Genomic DNA, 16,297 nt, shown 5'->3' on the forward strand with positions numbered 1-16,297 from the left:
GAAGAATGGGGTTGGTTAACAGGAAGTGTCAGGAGACAGTGGTCTGGAGGAGGTAAAGAGTGGAAAAACACTAGTAAAGATCAGTATGCCTTAAGAAAGAGAAAATGGGAGAGAGATACTGAATCAGAGGCAAGCAGTGAGACTGGAGTAAGAAGGAGAAAAACAAGAAAAAGAGAAGGAGAAAATAAGCTCCCAGACTGAGAGCAGTGCCTCGCACCCCTGCCGTTAACGGAGGGTGGGGACTAAGAAGTCTCCATTCAGGCCTTCTCTAGAGATCCTGTCACAATAAACTGCACATTTATGTTTAGACAAGTCCTACAGCTGGGAGGCTCTGAATTTCTCCACCAAAGTCTTATATCTTAGATTCTCCTATGAAAATAAAGGTCTTAAATGTCCACATCAGCCACATAAATGCCTTCTGAAGCAAAGCGATGCATTTGTGCATTAAGAAAAATATCCATATTTAATACGTAAAATAACTAGCTTCCGCCAGGCAGCCTTCCGCATTCAACGTCCTTGTTTCGTAAGTTGAATACAGAAGGCGTAGGATTTAGCGTAAGAGGTTTGAACTGCGAGAGGCGTTAGGCCTACGCTTTCTTTAAAAGTCTGGTGGAAGCTAGTTATTTTACTTTATAATGTGTTAAATATGGATTTTTTCTTACACAAATGCATCGCTTTGCTTCAGAAGGGCTTTTTGAGCTTCAAAGGTGGTTTCCGTGCACTGCCATTATAAAGCTTAGTAAGATATTTTTAAGATATTTTTCTTACAAAAATGCATCGCTTCGCTTCAGAAGGGCTTTATTAACCCCCTGGAGCCGTATGGATAACTTTTATGATGGATGGATGCACTTTTTTGGGCTTCAAAATACAACGCCCCATTCACTATATAGGATGGCTTGAGGGTGAGTAAATAATGGGATAATTTTCATTTTTGGATAAACTATCCCTTTAAGTTGTGCTTAATCTATAAGGTGACAACATGAAGAGTATCAAGTGTCTATTTGTAAGCCATTTGTTTAGTATGCTAATGTAATGACCAAATATATTTGGAATTATAGGGCTTACTGTAGGTACGACTATTTTCAAATGCAATATGGCATTTAAGTAGGGCTGGAATGATGCGTTGATGTAATTGTTTCTGTTGATTATGTAAATATGTCGATTCGTCACACTGTTTATGTTCCCCAATGATGGCGACTCAGACTCCCGGGCATGCTGGAAATCAGCCATTATTACAAAAATATTGTTTGTTTTTAAAAAGAGACAAACACAGACTGGTTACAAAGCTTTTAACACTATTGTTGGTTATTTAAAATATCTAATGGATGAACTCATGCCTCGAATTGACTCGTTTATTTAATAATGCACTGTCAATCATGGTAAAACTTCACAGTGTTATGAACACCGCGATGTTTGATACATGGTTATATGGTTAGTTAGTTAAGTAACTATATGGTTAGTTAGTACTTTAATCTCCTGAATGAACAATACATTGCAGGATTCACACTTGTAAGCAATTGCTGCTGTAAATTCCAAAAAGTGAGTGAACACAGCCACAGTAAACAACACCTTTCCTAATTAGTCCTACACTGCATAAACCTTATCTTTTGTGACAATAGTATTATTAGGGAAAAAGTTCATACATAAAATTGTTACAGTCATTATTTATTGGTAAATTAACCAAAGGATTAATTGACTATCCAGAAAAAAATAATTGTTAGTTACAGCCTTAGTACTGTGCAAAAGTCTTAGGCACGTCAGTATTTTCACCCCCCCAAAAAAAGGTTTTAAGCCAGTTTTGCTGTAGTGTGTCAATAGGAAATATCCGTTCATATTTCCAAACATTTAATGGCAAAATGATTGTAATAATCCAGTGAGATTTTTGAATACACAAGGAGTCTGACAACAGCCGGTGCGCCACATGGAGATCAGAGCTCACCATCATCGAATCCGTCTGTGATTACATGAAGAAACAGATGAAACTGAGACAAACTAAATCCAGGAGAACTGTGGCCGTGTCTCTAAGATGCTTGAAGAAACCTGCCTGCAAAGATACAGTACTGTGAAGAGTTGTAGGCACTTGTGTAAAAATGCTGTAAAGTGAGGATGTTTTTTAAAAAATACTGTTATAAATAGATTTTATTTATCAATTAACTTATATTAACTAAATCAAAACAATATTTTGTGTGACCACCCTTTGCATTTAAAACAGCTCTTGTCCAGGTACACTTGGGCATCATTTTTCAGGTAGCTTTGGAGGCAGGTTTCTTAAAATCTCTTGAAGACACGGCCATAGTTTTTCTGGATTTAGTTTGTCTCAGTTTCATCTGTTTCTTCATGTAATCACAGACGGATTTGATGATGGTGAGCTCTGATCTCCATGTGGAGCACCGGCTTTTATCAGTCTTATTATGTATTCAAAAATCTCACTGGATTATTACAGTTAATGGCAAAATGAATGTTTGAAAATGTGAACGGATATTTCCTATTGACACACTACAGCAAAAGATATAAATAACTGGCTTAAAACCTTTTTTGGTGGGGTGAAAATACTGACGTGCCTAAGACTTTTGCACAGTACTGTATATTTAACAGTTTGGAAGTTATGGTTCCCATCATGGATTTAGTTTTAAAGAATTAATTTTGTTTTAATTCATTTTTAATTGTACTTAAATTTTATAAATTAAACAGCTTGTAATCACACCTTTTTAGCATAAAATGTTCTTTAAAATCCGTGGCTCAACCCTAGGGTTTTTAAGGGTATACAATTACCAGCTTAATAAAATATTGTCACATTCACGTTCATCTGTTTCAGATAAAATGAAAACGCTTTTAGCAGCGTGCACTGGACATTTCACTTGAAAGTGAGAAAAATGCAAAAAAATGATTTTTTTAAATGAGCCCGACTTCATGACAACACAGAGTTATTAATACCAATGTCACCAGCTTCTTCTTCTTTTTTTTTAGAAGAGAATGAAGAGTTTTATACTCCAATCCAAGGCTAGGTAACTACTGTATGTGCAGGTAAGCGGATGTGTTCCCTCAGTGTGCAGAGCCAGGACAAAGCTCTGAAACAGTGCACAAGTTACAGCAGGCTAATGGCCAGCTTTCAGCCTGGGGGAGTTAATAGAGCCCATCACAAAGCACAGGCTTTCTTTTCGCAAATGAGCCACTCCGCCGTTTTCAAAATCAGTGACAGAATGAACCACAGACAAAGCCTGATGATTTAGGGTGACGTAATAGTTAACTACAATAGCAAATAATGAACAAATTACAACTATAACAAATGGTGAGTAAAAAGTGTCCAAACTGACCAGTTCAGGCAACCAGTTCTATCTCAGTTATACTGATGAGCAACACAAACACTGTTTAGTCAGAGCCTTGATTACTACCACAACAATGACTTCATTAGAGGCTTGCTTATTCCTGTCATGCCTTGTAGTTGCAAACAGTGCATAATTGCAGTTCTGATAAAACATATGGATGCAGTGAAATAGCAACCAAAAATTAACTTATTTTGATTTGGTTTTCCACTAAATGAAAACTTTATTTGTGGTTTATATGTTTTGTGAAGAAATCATTTGGGTGCATCACCAATTATAACTTACTGAAGCTTGTGATATATACTAGGGGCCATGGAGGGGATCTGGCTATCTCCTACAGAACATGCATGAATACAAACATGCAATATATATATAAAACATGTCAGGGTTGAGCTAATCTCTCTCAAGTAAACCACCAAAACATATGGGTTCAGTATAGACAAACACAAACAAATGCACACACAAACCTACAATATGCACACGTAAACACTTCTTGTTTTATGAGAAATCGTATGCGTCTCACAGTCTGATCAGTGACAGGCAGGATCACAGTCTTGTGTTAAAGTCTTTGCACCCCTTTTTAAATCAGTCCTGCTGTGTCCTGTATATACATTCTGTTCATTTGAGTTTTGTAGTGATGTTTGGTTATGTTCTGCCACCCTGAGATTCATCAGATAAGAGGCAGAAAGCTTGTTAGGGAAAAACTGTCACGAGGATGAGGCAGACTTCAAGGCGCTCTCAGATCCGTGACACATGTACAAACACATTCTCTATTTTTCTCTGATTAATGGGACTAATAGCACTCTTATGCTCTTCAATCTTCAAAGATACACATGACTTCCTCAAGTTACCGGAGATTTCAGACCGTGTAAAGCTCATTGAATATTTATATACTGCCTTATAAGTATTGTAAAAAGTATTGCTTGCTGCATTTGTTACCTTAAATACCTGATTTAATTTGGTATAAATTAATGTATTTAAATTGATACAGCAGTATTAAATACTATTTTGACTTGAGAGCAGTCATTAAAACATTTTAAAACATTTAATTAGATGTGTTGCATTAAAAACCTATCTTGTTCACTGTAATACATTTCAACCCACTATATCTAAAAGTTTAATTGCTGCCTTAAATGGTCAATGTGGTCAATGTGGTGCCAAAGTCACAAACTGTAGTTTTAACCACTCTGAATTTAACTGATACAAAAAAATTAAGTTAAAACTCATAAAATTTCATTAAAAAAAAAGAAAATACACAAATTGTACAACTTAAATGAAAACTAAAATTTAGTTATAATATAATGATAAAGAAAATATTTTTACAACATTCTATATGCTCAGTGTAATACTATTAATCAGTAATAATTTAGTAGTAGAATGTTAACAACAACAACAATAATAAAAGCTTAGGCATAATATTTTCTAAATAATTCTATTGTATTTACAAAAGTAAATAATAAAAATAAGTAAATCATTTCTCTTCAGCACATTTGTGAAAAAATAAATAAAATAAATTAATGGCATGCTGTAAAAGTCTTACAAAATATTATTACTAATAATTTCTTTCAATATTCAATAAGGAAATAATTAAATATCTTAGATACAATTACTCATGCACATAGGTTAAAAATAAAACAATAAAACTTTCTTTCTTTCTTTTGTGGTGCGGTGAAATAAATAGCGAGTGTCTCAATGAACCATCTTTGGCTTCAAGCTGCAGCAGCGCGTTTGAGTCTCACACAGAGATTCACTTGTTGCTGCAGCTCCATAAACCTGAACTGAGCGCAACAGTTGCACTGTTTACAACGGAGTAGAACACAGGGAATATTACTCACAGCCCGCTCAACTTACCTCTTCTTCTCTTTCTCAGCTGTCATCTCTCTGTTCCCTCGTAATTCCCGCAGTTCTTCAGCAGTGAGACCTCTGTTCAAATAGAACACGGTCCAAACCACCGCAAACACTCGCGTTAAATAACAGAAAAAGACGCACAATTGACCGTGAAAATGCAGTAAAGTCCACCAGCAGGGCAAAAGTGACTGTACAGTCTCAGAACACTGCCAAGGATCGTACAGTCACCCACTTTTGTAAAATCCAAGCGCGGTGAGGCTCGTTGCGGTGAGGGAGTTTCTCGCTTGTTTTGAGGTCAGTGAAGTTCACAGACCGCAGCTTCTCACTGAAGGGCGCTTGACAGCTGAGCAATCAATTGGAGATCTCTGATTGGCTGGAACCGCCGTTGGGAACCGCCCACCGTCAGCGCTGACAGGACATTTACTCCTGCAGGTCTACTTTCTCCAAAAGCTAGCATCAAACTCTCATAAAACTCATTTCAATCATCTAAATATAATGAGATAGTTGAAAATAACAGCAATATGATTACAACTAAACTCTGCAAGACGGCAAGGGTCTCTAAAACAGGTCTGAGTGGAAAATAAAGTAAGCTAAAGCTAAATTTTAATAGGCTAATGCAAAACATTCAGGATTAAATGGGGCACATGCACTAATTTAAGAATCAGTCACTTACAATTAAAGAGGAAATGTATGACTTTTCTAAGAAACAAAACATCACAGTCCTCTATGAAAAAAAAAAAAAAAAAAGTTTCTCATGTTTGGGGTCTCCAAGGCCTGAATGATGGACAGACTAGCATCAGTCCTGACTCCTGGATTTGTATTATTGTATTTTCTGTTTTGACCCCTAACAGTAACAGCATAACTATTTTGACAGACAAATTTTAGGGAAAGTCCTTGCCTATTTTTTTGAAACAACACGGGCACCTTCAGTGATATGCCTATCTGTCCAATGGGTTTTCAATCAGTCAGAGAAAGATAAAATAATTTGAAAAGAAGAAAACTTGATTTTGAAATGACTGTTATCTTTAAATGTATGTAATGTTTTAAATGTATACCATTCTAGGACGATTTGCTCTTATTTTTTGGGTAACACAACTTGTTTCACTGTTCATTATATCCTCTTGGGACCCAGAAAAAAGTTTTTTGAATTTAGTATTTTTTTTTTTTCACGTCATTACATTGTTTAGAGCATAATAAACAAATTAAAAAAAAAAAAAAAAAAACAGTTTTGAAAAATTATATTTTATTCATATGTTATGCTATGTCCTCTGTAGTGGACACCAGGACTTTGTTTAAAAAAATAAAATCACATGAACTGATATGTGTAGGCAAAAACATCCACCATTTTTTTTTTTTTTTTTTTTTTGTATCCACCAATCAATTTTTAGGCTTTAGGATTTTTTTTTAACCAAACTTTTGTTTAAAGATGATTCCCTACTATGTTATGAAAGATATAATGGAATTAATTGACATACCATTTTACTTTATGCAGTATGTGGGTAAATGTTTCCCAATACAATACATCTATACACTGCCTAATTTGCATTTTTTTGTGTTCTTGGGGCAACATGTAATGAAAAAAGAAGTGTAATAATGGAAAGTAATAACTGGAAACATTTCCATAATAATATCAATTAATTATAGGAATATTGATATATAATTTATTTCGGTAATCGCTTGTTGTGTCTCCCAAAAATGCCTGATGAACATGATTTAATTCTTGGTGTCCTCTACAGTGGACATGTATGAAATCAATGCCCTATTTTGTAAAAGAAAGTCATATTTTGATTAGAAATAATATATTTTCCATAATATTTTCCAGAGATGTTGATTTATAACAAACAATTTGAAAAATAATCTGATTTAAATGATAATTACAAAATATTATCATTTTCCATAAGGGTGCTACTTTTGATAATTAAATTAATGTCAGGGAGTTGCTGTTGTCATGGTGAAACCTCCAAAAATTTGGTATCTCTGCAAAGCCCTGAATGTGCTCTTTATAGGACTCCTGAGTTAAAACTGTGACATGATGTCAAAGAAAATCACTAAAATATAATGTCCACTACAGAGGACAAAAGTCTATTCCTGGGTCCCAGGAGGATAAATATAACACGCATCTTAAACAACTATATCTGTCCTATCCTTCAGCAGTCAATTATTCTCAAAATATAGCACAATACAACTTTAAATTTCGTTCTTAAGAACAGTTTCTCAAAGAGCAGTTCAGATTATTTAACTTCTAGAAAGTTTTGAGCATGTGACAGGACAAATCCTTCACTCTATGTTTTGGTCATGATGACCAAAACTCTCTGTAGGGTCACTCTCTCATTTTTCTCATCCTTAACTGTCCATATCTCATCCTTAACCTCTGTTCTTCCAACTATCTCCTCTACAGTTTGTTTGTTCATTAATTCATTATTTATTTCAATTAAATTATTTCTCTGTCTCTTTCGGCTGCCTCCCATTAGGGGATATATGCATATATGTCATCTCAGCTACAGTACTGTGCATCTGGAGACCAATTTGGACTTCAAACAGTTTGGTTAATTTCTGACATCTTATTTAATAGGTTACAAACCAAACAATGCACATTCACATCCTTTGAGAACAGTACATTTGGCACATAGTAAAATGCAAATAATGACATGACAGTGACTAATGGCAGATGTATAAAAAAAAAAAAAAAACATTTATGTCTTATGACATACTGTACATATGAAGCTGCAAAATACAATAAAAAAGAAATACATATACATTTATGATACTTACAGTGACATAAAACACTTATATAACTTATATTAATATGCACTGTACCTCTGTATGTACAAATATGTATTCCTTTGTGATACACAGATTCACGTTTAACCAGAGAGGTACTTTTCCATCTAATTGACTTGAACACACTTGAACTTCAACATGTTTCCTAGAGTCATTTCAAAAACAGAAAAAAAATAAAAATAATAATAATTATAATAATAAACATGTCACTCATGAAGTCCAAAATAACAATGTAAATTGCGCATCAGGGCACAGGTATTTGGCAGGTGTAGTTGTGTGGGTTTCCGTTTTTACTCCGTCCACGCCATTAGACGCTGGTTCAGAAGGGCACAAATAAGGCCAAACATGCTTTGAGAAAACAACCAAGCAAATGAAATGTAAAAAACAGAAATGTAAAAAAAATAATAAAATAAAATTAAAAAAATCTAAATAATCTGTAAAATATGCAGCACATGACATGCAGGAAAAAAAAAAATAGTAGGCTAAATCGTGCGCATGATTTACTAATTTGTTCCCTAAAATTTTATACATCGATTAGTAAATCTTGCACATGATTTAGCAAATCAAGGGAACGAAATAGTAAATTGCCCACACGATTTAGCAAATCAATGGAAAGAAATAGTAAATTGTGTGTACGATTAAGTAAATCAAAGGAACAAATTAGTAAATCATGTGCACGATTAAGTAAATCAAAGGAACAAATTAGTAAATCATGTGCACGATTAAGTAAATCTAAGGAACAAATTAGTAAATCGTTCGCACAATTAAGAAAATCGAGGGAACAAATTAGTGAATCGTGTACAAGATTTACCTTTTTTCCCTGCATGTCATGTGTGGGGCTCCGTACGAGTGAAACTGCTGCTTGAACAAGAAGTAAAAAAAGTGTAGGGCGGGACTTGATTATGTCAATAGGGAACTGATTGGATGGTTGTGGTTTGCTATTGCTGTGATGTCATGTGAGTGACAGGTTGTCCCACCCTCGCACTGGTAAACACGTCAGAGATGAAGAGATGTCGTTGCAAGAGTGAAGGGAAGTTATTTTGATTAAAGGGCACATGAATTGTTTAAAAATCATGATGTGCATGAATAAATAATTTATAATAAATATAAATATTCTGCAATATTCCATTAAAAATAAGAATTGTTCATTTTGATTTCATGGTGACTTTAAAAAAATATAAACAATCGGTTTGGATTTCATGTTGCCTTTAAAGCTCGGTGTTGGCAAGAGCCTATGCAAAAAGACTAAGAAAAAATATCTCAAACAAAAAGATTATGTTGCATTTTTACAAATGCGCTATTATCTATTCTGTTTACAACCCGAATTAAGGAAATGTTGGGACATTTTTTTTTTTAAATTTGAATAAAATGAAAACTAAAAGACTTTCAAATCAAATGAACCAATATTTTATTCACAATAGAACATAGATAATATAACAAATGTTTAATCTGAGAAATGTTACACTTTTATCCACTAAATGAGTTCATTTCAAATTTGATGCCTGCTACAGGTCTCAAAAAAGGGGGCAACAAATGGCTGAAAAAGCAAGAAATTTTAAAAAAGATTCAGCTGGGAGAACATCTAGCAACTAATTAAGTTAATTGAGTCTCTCAGAAGTAAAGATGGGCAGAGGCTCTCAAATCTGTGAAAGAGTGCGTAAAAATATTGTGGAATACTTTAAAAACAATGTTCCTCAATGTCAGATTGCAAAGGCTTTGCAAATCTCATCATCTACAGTGCATAACATCATCAAAAGATTCAGAGAAACTGGAGAAATCTCTGTGCGGGACAAGGCAGAAGACCTTTATTGGATGCCCGTGGTGTTCAGGCCCTCAGACGACACTGCATCACTCATCAGCATGATTATGTCAATAACATTACCAAATGAGCCCTGGAATACTTCCAGAAACCACTGTCGGTAAACACAACCTGCCGTGCCATCTGCAGATGCCAACTTAAAGCTCTATCACGCAAAAAGGAAGCCATATCTGAAAATGGTCCAGAAGCGCTGTCGTTTCCTGTGGGCCAAGACTCATTTAAAATTGACTGTTTCAAAGTGGAAAAGTGTTCTATGGTCAGACGAGTCCAAATTTGAAATTCTTGTTGGAAATAACGGACGCCGTGTCCTCAGGGCAAAAGAGGAGGGAGACCTTCCAGCATGTCATCAGCATTCAGTTCAAAAGTCAGCATCTCTGATGGTATGGGGGTGCATAAGTGTATACGGTATGGGCAGATTGCATGTTTTGGAAGGCACTATGAATGCTGAAAGGTATATAAAGGTTTTGGAGCAACACATGCTCCCCTCCAGATGACATTTATTTCAGGGAAGGCCTTGTGTATTTCAGCAGGACAATACAAAACCACTTATATGTAATAGCTGCAGTATACTGCAGCTATTACAACAGCATGGCTTTGTCGTAGAAGAGTCCGGGTGCTGAATTGGCCTGCCTGCATTCCAGATCTTTTACCTAAAGAGAACATTTGGCGCATCATTAAACGAAAGATGACCACATACTCTTCAGCAGCTGGAAACCTATATCAGGCAAGAATGGGACCAACACCAAAACTCCAGAAACTCATAACCTCAATGCCCAGACATCTTCAAACTGTTTTGAAAAGAAGAGGAGATGCTACACCATGGTAAACATGCCCCCATCCCAACTATTTTGAAACCTGTAGCAGGCATCAAATTTAAAATGAGCTAATTTTGTACATAAAATTGTAAAATTTCTCTGTTTAAACATGTTATGTTATCTATGTTCTATTGTGAATAAAATATTGGCTCATGTGATTTGAAAGTCTTTTAGTTTTCATTTTATTCAAATTTAAAAAACGTCCTAACATTTCCGGAATTCGGGTTGTATTATTAAATGAACTGATTAGACTTTCTTTAAAAATGTTACTAGTCTTGCTTGCATCACAGGTGTCAGATTGGGAGAAAGTCTAAGGTTGTGCTATATTTAGAATGGAAGATCATTTGTCTGCATTTAACTTTTTTTGCCACAGGAGCTTAATATTTTGTCTCTTTGTCTAACTAGAGTATATGAAAGACAGAGGCTGTAGCAGCTGAAATAAAGGACCTGTGCATGACCTGACAACCTAACAATTAGCAACCAAAACATACAGTTGAAAATCATTGACATTGAATCAGAAGGTGAGATGGAGGAAGGGAGGAGTGGGGAGGGAGGGGGTAGGGGAAGGGGGGGTCAACGCTAAGACCAACATACACACACACACACACACACACACACACACAGAGAGAGAGAGAGAGAATATTGCACATAACTGTTTCTCATATTCTAATAATACACAAGAATATCCATAATAGGCATAACCATGCAGTAGATGATTAGTCTATTTTCAAAGTTCACAGGCTAACAATCAGGGTAATCAGGACATGTATGTACTGTAGACTGAATAGACATGATTGGCTACTGTCCTGATCCAATCATAACAATGGGTTTTGTTACATTGTAGAGAAATCAACAATTTCCATATCCTAGCAACAAAACAATCCAGTAATATAATGAAAACGCACACACACACACACACACACACACACACACACACACAATGTAACAATAACGAGGGACATTTTGTAACCTTTCCCTCCAGTATATACGAGCGCGCACACACACACACACACACACACACACACACACACACACAGACACACAACACTTGTTTTGGTGACATGAGTATATGTCAACACTGCTGTTTCAAATGGAAACGGCGCAATGGTCTCATGAAAGGCAGTTCTGAGTCTGTGTATCACCTTCCCAGTACCCTCCAATCACTGTCTCTGGCTATCAGACCATCACGTGATCAGATCCCAATGCTGAGTGCTTTAAAACTCCCAATTCACACTATTACAAGCATCACATCTGCAGTACAATCACTGGTTCTTTACATTTGGTTTTTGCATTTCAAAACAGTTCTCATGTAAATATGTTGACTTCAGTGGTACCATTACGCTGATACACTGCATTATGGGAGAAGAAATGAAACATAAAAAATGGCTTTCATTAGATTCTAATGAGCTCTATCCAGCTGCTTTAGTGATGTCACATGAGCTACTCTAAGTATAGCTCAGTGTTTTTACATACATTAAATAAATATTACTCTGTTTCATTTGGCATAAATGTGTGAGGATCTGTGTATGTTTTTTTTTTTTTTGTTTTTTTTTGGGGGGGGGGGTAAGTGGTCAGCAGTAAAGACTCTCTACTTTAAAAAATAAAGCATCAAATTCTTGGTAAATTATGGTCTAAGGATGAGCTTGTGGGCATTCACAGCCTTCGCAGCACACTTGCGTGCGAAGTACAGTGCAGGAGATGGAGGTTGTAGTTTTAAGACAGGGTCTCATCACCGAAGTAAGAGAAGCCTTTGAACTCGTCCTGGTTGATTTGCTTGATAATGGCGTCTTCTACCAGGGTGAGCACCGGCTCCTCACGGGTGAAGTCCTGGTCAAAATTGTTGACATCTCTTTTGGTTTTCTGTGGATGGAAAAGGAGAAAGTGTAATTCATGAGAGATTTCAGGACAATAACACACAAAAACACACCTGCACATACATCCAAACACAGTGGGGCCTTCAGCTGTGCACACCACAAGCACTCCGACTGACCTGGGAAATGTTTTCCTTGCCAGTATTTCAGCAGTTATTATGTGTGTCCCATATTTCTGTCGATTGAACCAATGATGCCATTCATTTGAGAATTAATATTCTTTTCAGTGAATTGTCCAAATTGGTTTGCAAAACGGTTTGAATTGATTCACATCCATTGGGACCGTTCTCTTAATGAATCATCAGAAGCAAATTCTCACTCAGTAAGACACAGTATTGAAATATTTAAGGAAGAACATTTGAAACAAGTTTTCAGTTGTTTTCCTATGCACTAGATAAATGTCTTTGACCTTTGTGTTGCTTTTTGCTGTTTTATGTTTTAAAACATTTAAATGGATATACACTGATCAAGTATAACATAATGACCACCTTCCTAATAATGTGTTGGTCCCTCTTTTGCTGCCAAAACAGCCCTGACCCGTCAAGGCATGGACTCCACTAGACCCCTTAAGGTGTGCTGTGGTATCTGGCACCAAGATGTTAGCAGCAGATCCTTTAATACCTGTAAGTTGCAAGGTGGAGCCTCCATGGGTCAGACTTGTTTGTTCAGCACATCCCACAGATGCTCGATTGGATTGAGATCAGTCAACACCTCAAACTTGTTGTTGTGCTCCTTAAACCATTCCTGAACCATTTTTGCTTTGTGGCAGGGCGCATTATCCTGCTGAAAGAGGCCACAGCCACCAGGGAATACTGTTTCCATGAAAGGGTGTACATGGTCTGTGTGGTGAGGGGGGCGTGGTTCAGCGAGGTCTGCAACCGGAGAGAATAGCGGGAGACGCTTGGTAAGTGAGTGGGTTGAATACAAATCACGAACACCTGTTTCTCATTCCAGTAATTGGCACGGAGACAGGATAAAATGCCGTGAGAAACAGGAGTGTGTGAGAGAGAGGGGAACTGCTGACTGAGTCGTGTCGAGGTTCTTGGAGTGAAGCCCTTGTGGATTGTGTATACCAAACTTGGAGAGAAGCCCTTGTGGATGGTGTATACTGAACCTGGAGTGAAGCCCTTTGTGGATTGTTTATTTTTGTTGTTTTGCGCTGCACAGTCTTTCTGTTGAACCTTTTTGAAACCTAATAAAGTCTCAGTCAGCAGTTGTTCGTCGACCCTGTCCTCTTCCTTCCCCAGCTACGAACTTAACTGTGCTTCACTGGTGCCGAAACCCGGGAAGGAAGACGGGAGCACGTCGCCATGCAAGCATCATGGTACTGGAGCAGTTCATCACTCGGCTCCCGAAAAAAACTGCCGAGTGGGTCCAGTGCCACCGCCCCACGTCGCTGGACTCAGCCATCCAATTGGCGGAGGACCACATGGCGGACTGCCAAGGGGTCGGCGAGCCCCTTCCAGCTGCCTCTCTCTCTCTCTCTCTCTTTTGTCCCCCTCTCTCTCTAGACCTGTCCCTCTTCCTAGGTCTCGTCCGCCCGGCCCACCCGAGGGCGGGGCAGAACGGGACAGGCACCTTCCTACGGACCCAGAGCCCCTCCCAGGGGGGGCGGGACTCCCTACTGCCGAGACGGACCCCACTCCTGCTTCTCCCCTTTCTCCGCGCCATCCATTCAGCCCACTCTCTGCCATTGGAGCGGCGGGCAGGTCTGGGCTGGCCTGTTGGCGGTGTGGGGATCCGGATCATTTCATGGATAAATGTCCGGTTATGGAGGTCGGGACAGTGATCCGGGTCCCCGACGATCCACAGGCCGCCCCTGGTCAGGCTGGCGGGTACCAAATACCTGTGAGTATCAAGGGGGGTACCTATCAGGCTTTGGTGGACTTGGGCTGCAACCAAACCTCTGTTCATCAAAGCCTGATTTCATCTGGGGCATTGGATATGTGGTGAGATATCCTATAATGCCCGTCATAATTAAATTTAGGGGACAAAAGCATAGTGTTGAGGTGGCAGTTAACCCGCACCTCCGGCATCCGATAATTTTGGGAACGGATTGGCCTGCGTTCAAGCAATTATTGGGATGTTTATGCTCGGATGCCTCTTGGGGGAATGGAACGCGGGGTAAGCAGGCGTGAGTGCAGGTGGTAGAGACTGATCAGAGACCGTTCTGCTGCAGGGGATCTGAGTGAAGCCGGAAGACTAATTCTTCCGGAACGGGATGATTTTCCCCTGGAGCAGTCTCACGATGAGACGCTAAAACATGCATTTGAAAGGGTCTGCATGATTGATGGTCAGCCTCTCCAGCCTGGACGTCCGCTTGCTTATCCATATTTCGCGATTGTAAAATTTAGGTTGTATCGAGTGACCCAAGACACTCAAACAAAAGAAGATACAACCCAGTTGTTAGTGCCAAAGAGCCGCAGGGAAATGCTTTTCCACGCGGCTCATTCTAATCCGATGGCGGGGCATTTGGGACAGGCGGCGACACTAAATCGTCTCATGACCCAGTTTTTCTGGCCGGGCATTCACGAGAATGTACGCAGGTGGTGCGCGTCTTGTCGTGAATGCCAGTTGGTAAACCCACCGGCCACCCCAAAAGCGTCATTGCGCCCACTCCCATTAATGCAGGTCCCCTTTGAGAGAATTGGTATGGACCTCATCGGGCCATTAGAACGATCAGCAAGGGGACATCGCTTTGCATTAGTCATTGTTGATTATGCAACGCGATATCCTGAAGCAGTGGCTCTCCGCAACATTTCTGCTAAGAGTGTTGCGGATGCAATGTTTCGTTTAATCTCCCGGGTGGGGATTCCAAAAGAAATCCTCACCGATCAAGGCACGGCGTTTATGTCACGCACGTTACGTGAACTGTACGAATTATTGGGCATTAAATCGGTTCGTACCAGCGTCATTCACCCACAAACGGACGGGCTGGTCGAACGTTTTAATCGCACACTTAAATCCATGATTCGTAAGTTTGTTCAAGAGGACGCCAAAAATTGGGATAAGTGGTTAGAACCTCTGTTATTCGCAGTGCGAGAGGTCCCGCAAGCCTCCACAGGGTTTTCCCCCTTCGAGCTAATTTACGCAAATTTGCACCGGGAGAGAGAGTGCTTGTATTACTCCCTACTTCAAATTCAAAATTACTTGCAAAGTGGCATCGATTATGAGGTGGTACGGTCCGACAGGAGGGGGGAACGTCAAATCTATCACCTCAACCTCCTGAAAAAAATGGAATGAGGCAGAATCAGTGATGCTGGCGACGGTGATTAGCGGGGAGGATGATTTCGGACCAGAGGCGAATATAAAAACTCAATCCCTCGCTCTGATCCTGGGAGGAGATCACCTCTCGCCCTCCCAGCTCACTGATTTTTCTAAATTGCAAACAGAATTTAGAGACGTGTTCTCTCCCCTGCCGGGACGTACCAACCTCATTCAGCACCATGTCGAGACGGAGCCGGGCGTGGTTATTCACAGCCGGCCGTATAGGTTACCTGAACACAAAAAAAAGGTAGTTCAGGATGAATTAGAGGCAATGCTGAAAATGGGAGTAATAGAAGAGTCCAGCAGTAACTGGGCGAGCCCGATAGTTTTGGCTCCCCAAGACCGACGGCTCGGTTCGTTTCTGCATGGACTATCGCAGAATAAGGTATCTGGGCTTCCACTTGGGGCATGGGCAGGTGCATCCCCAAATTGACAAGACAGCAGCGATTGCGACCTGTCCGCGCCCCAAGACCAAAAAGGAGGTTAGACAGTTCCTCAGGCTGGCAGGATTTTATAGAAGGTTTGTACCTAATTATTCGGCCCTCGCCAGCTCGTAGACTGATCTAACTAAAA

The 16,297-nt window shown here is 39.0% G+C and overlaps 2 protein-coding genes across 3 annotated transcripts in view; both read right to left on the bottom strand.

Moving 5' to 3' along the window:
• Positions 1-5,464, bottom strand: part of epas1b (endothelial PAS domain protein 1b) — a 51,880-nt gene extending 46,416 nt beyond the window's left edge. For both annotated transcript variants that reach the window (XM_067386993.1, XM_067386992.1), the window contains exon 1: positions 5,175-5,464. In XM_067386993.1, coding sequence (XP_067243094.1) covers positions 5,175-5,200 — 26 coding nt within the window. In that variant the 5' untranslated portion in view covers positions 5,201-5,464. The remainder of the gene's footprint in view (positions 1-5,174) is intronic.
• A 5,653-nt stretch (positions 5,465-11,117) lies between these two features.
• Positions 11,118-16,297, bottom strand: part of prkceb (protein kinase C, epsilon b) — a 140,805-nt gene continuing 135,625 nt past the window's right edge. The window contains exon 15 of the mRNA XM_067386994.1: positions 11,118-12,446. Within this exon, the coding sequence (XP_067243095.1) occupies positions 12,300-12,446 (147 nt within the window). The 3' untranslated portion in view covers positions 11,118-12,299. The remainder of the gene's footprint in view (positions 12,447-16,297) is intronic.

Source organism: Chanodichthys erythropterus, chromosome 5 (genome assembly GCF_024489055.1).
Source record: "Chanodichthys erythropterus isolate Z2021 chromosome 5, ASM2448905v1, whole genome shotgun sequence".
NCBI lineage: Eukaryota > Metazoa > Chordata > Actinopteri > Cypriniformes > Xenocyprididae > Chanodichthys > Chanodichthys erythropterus.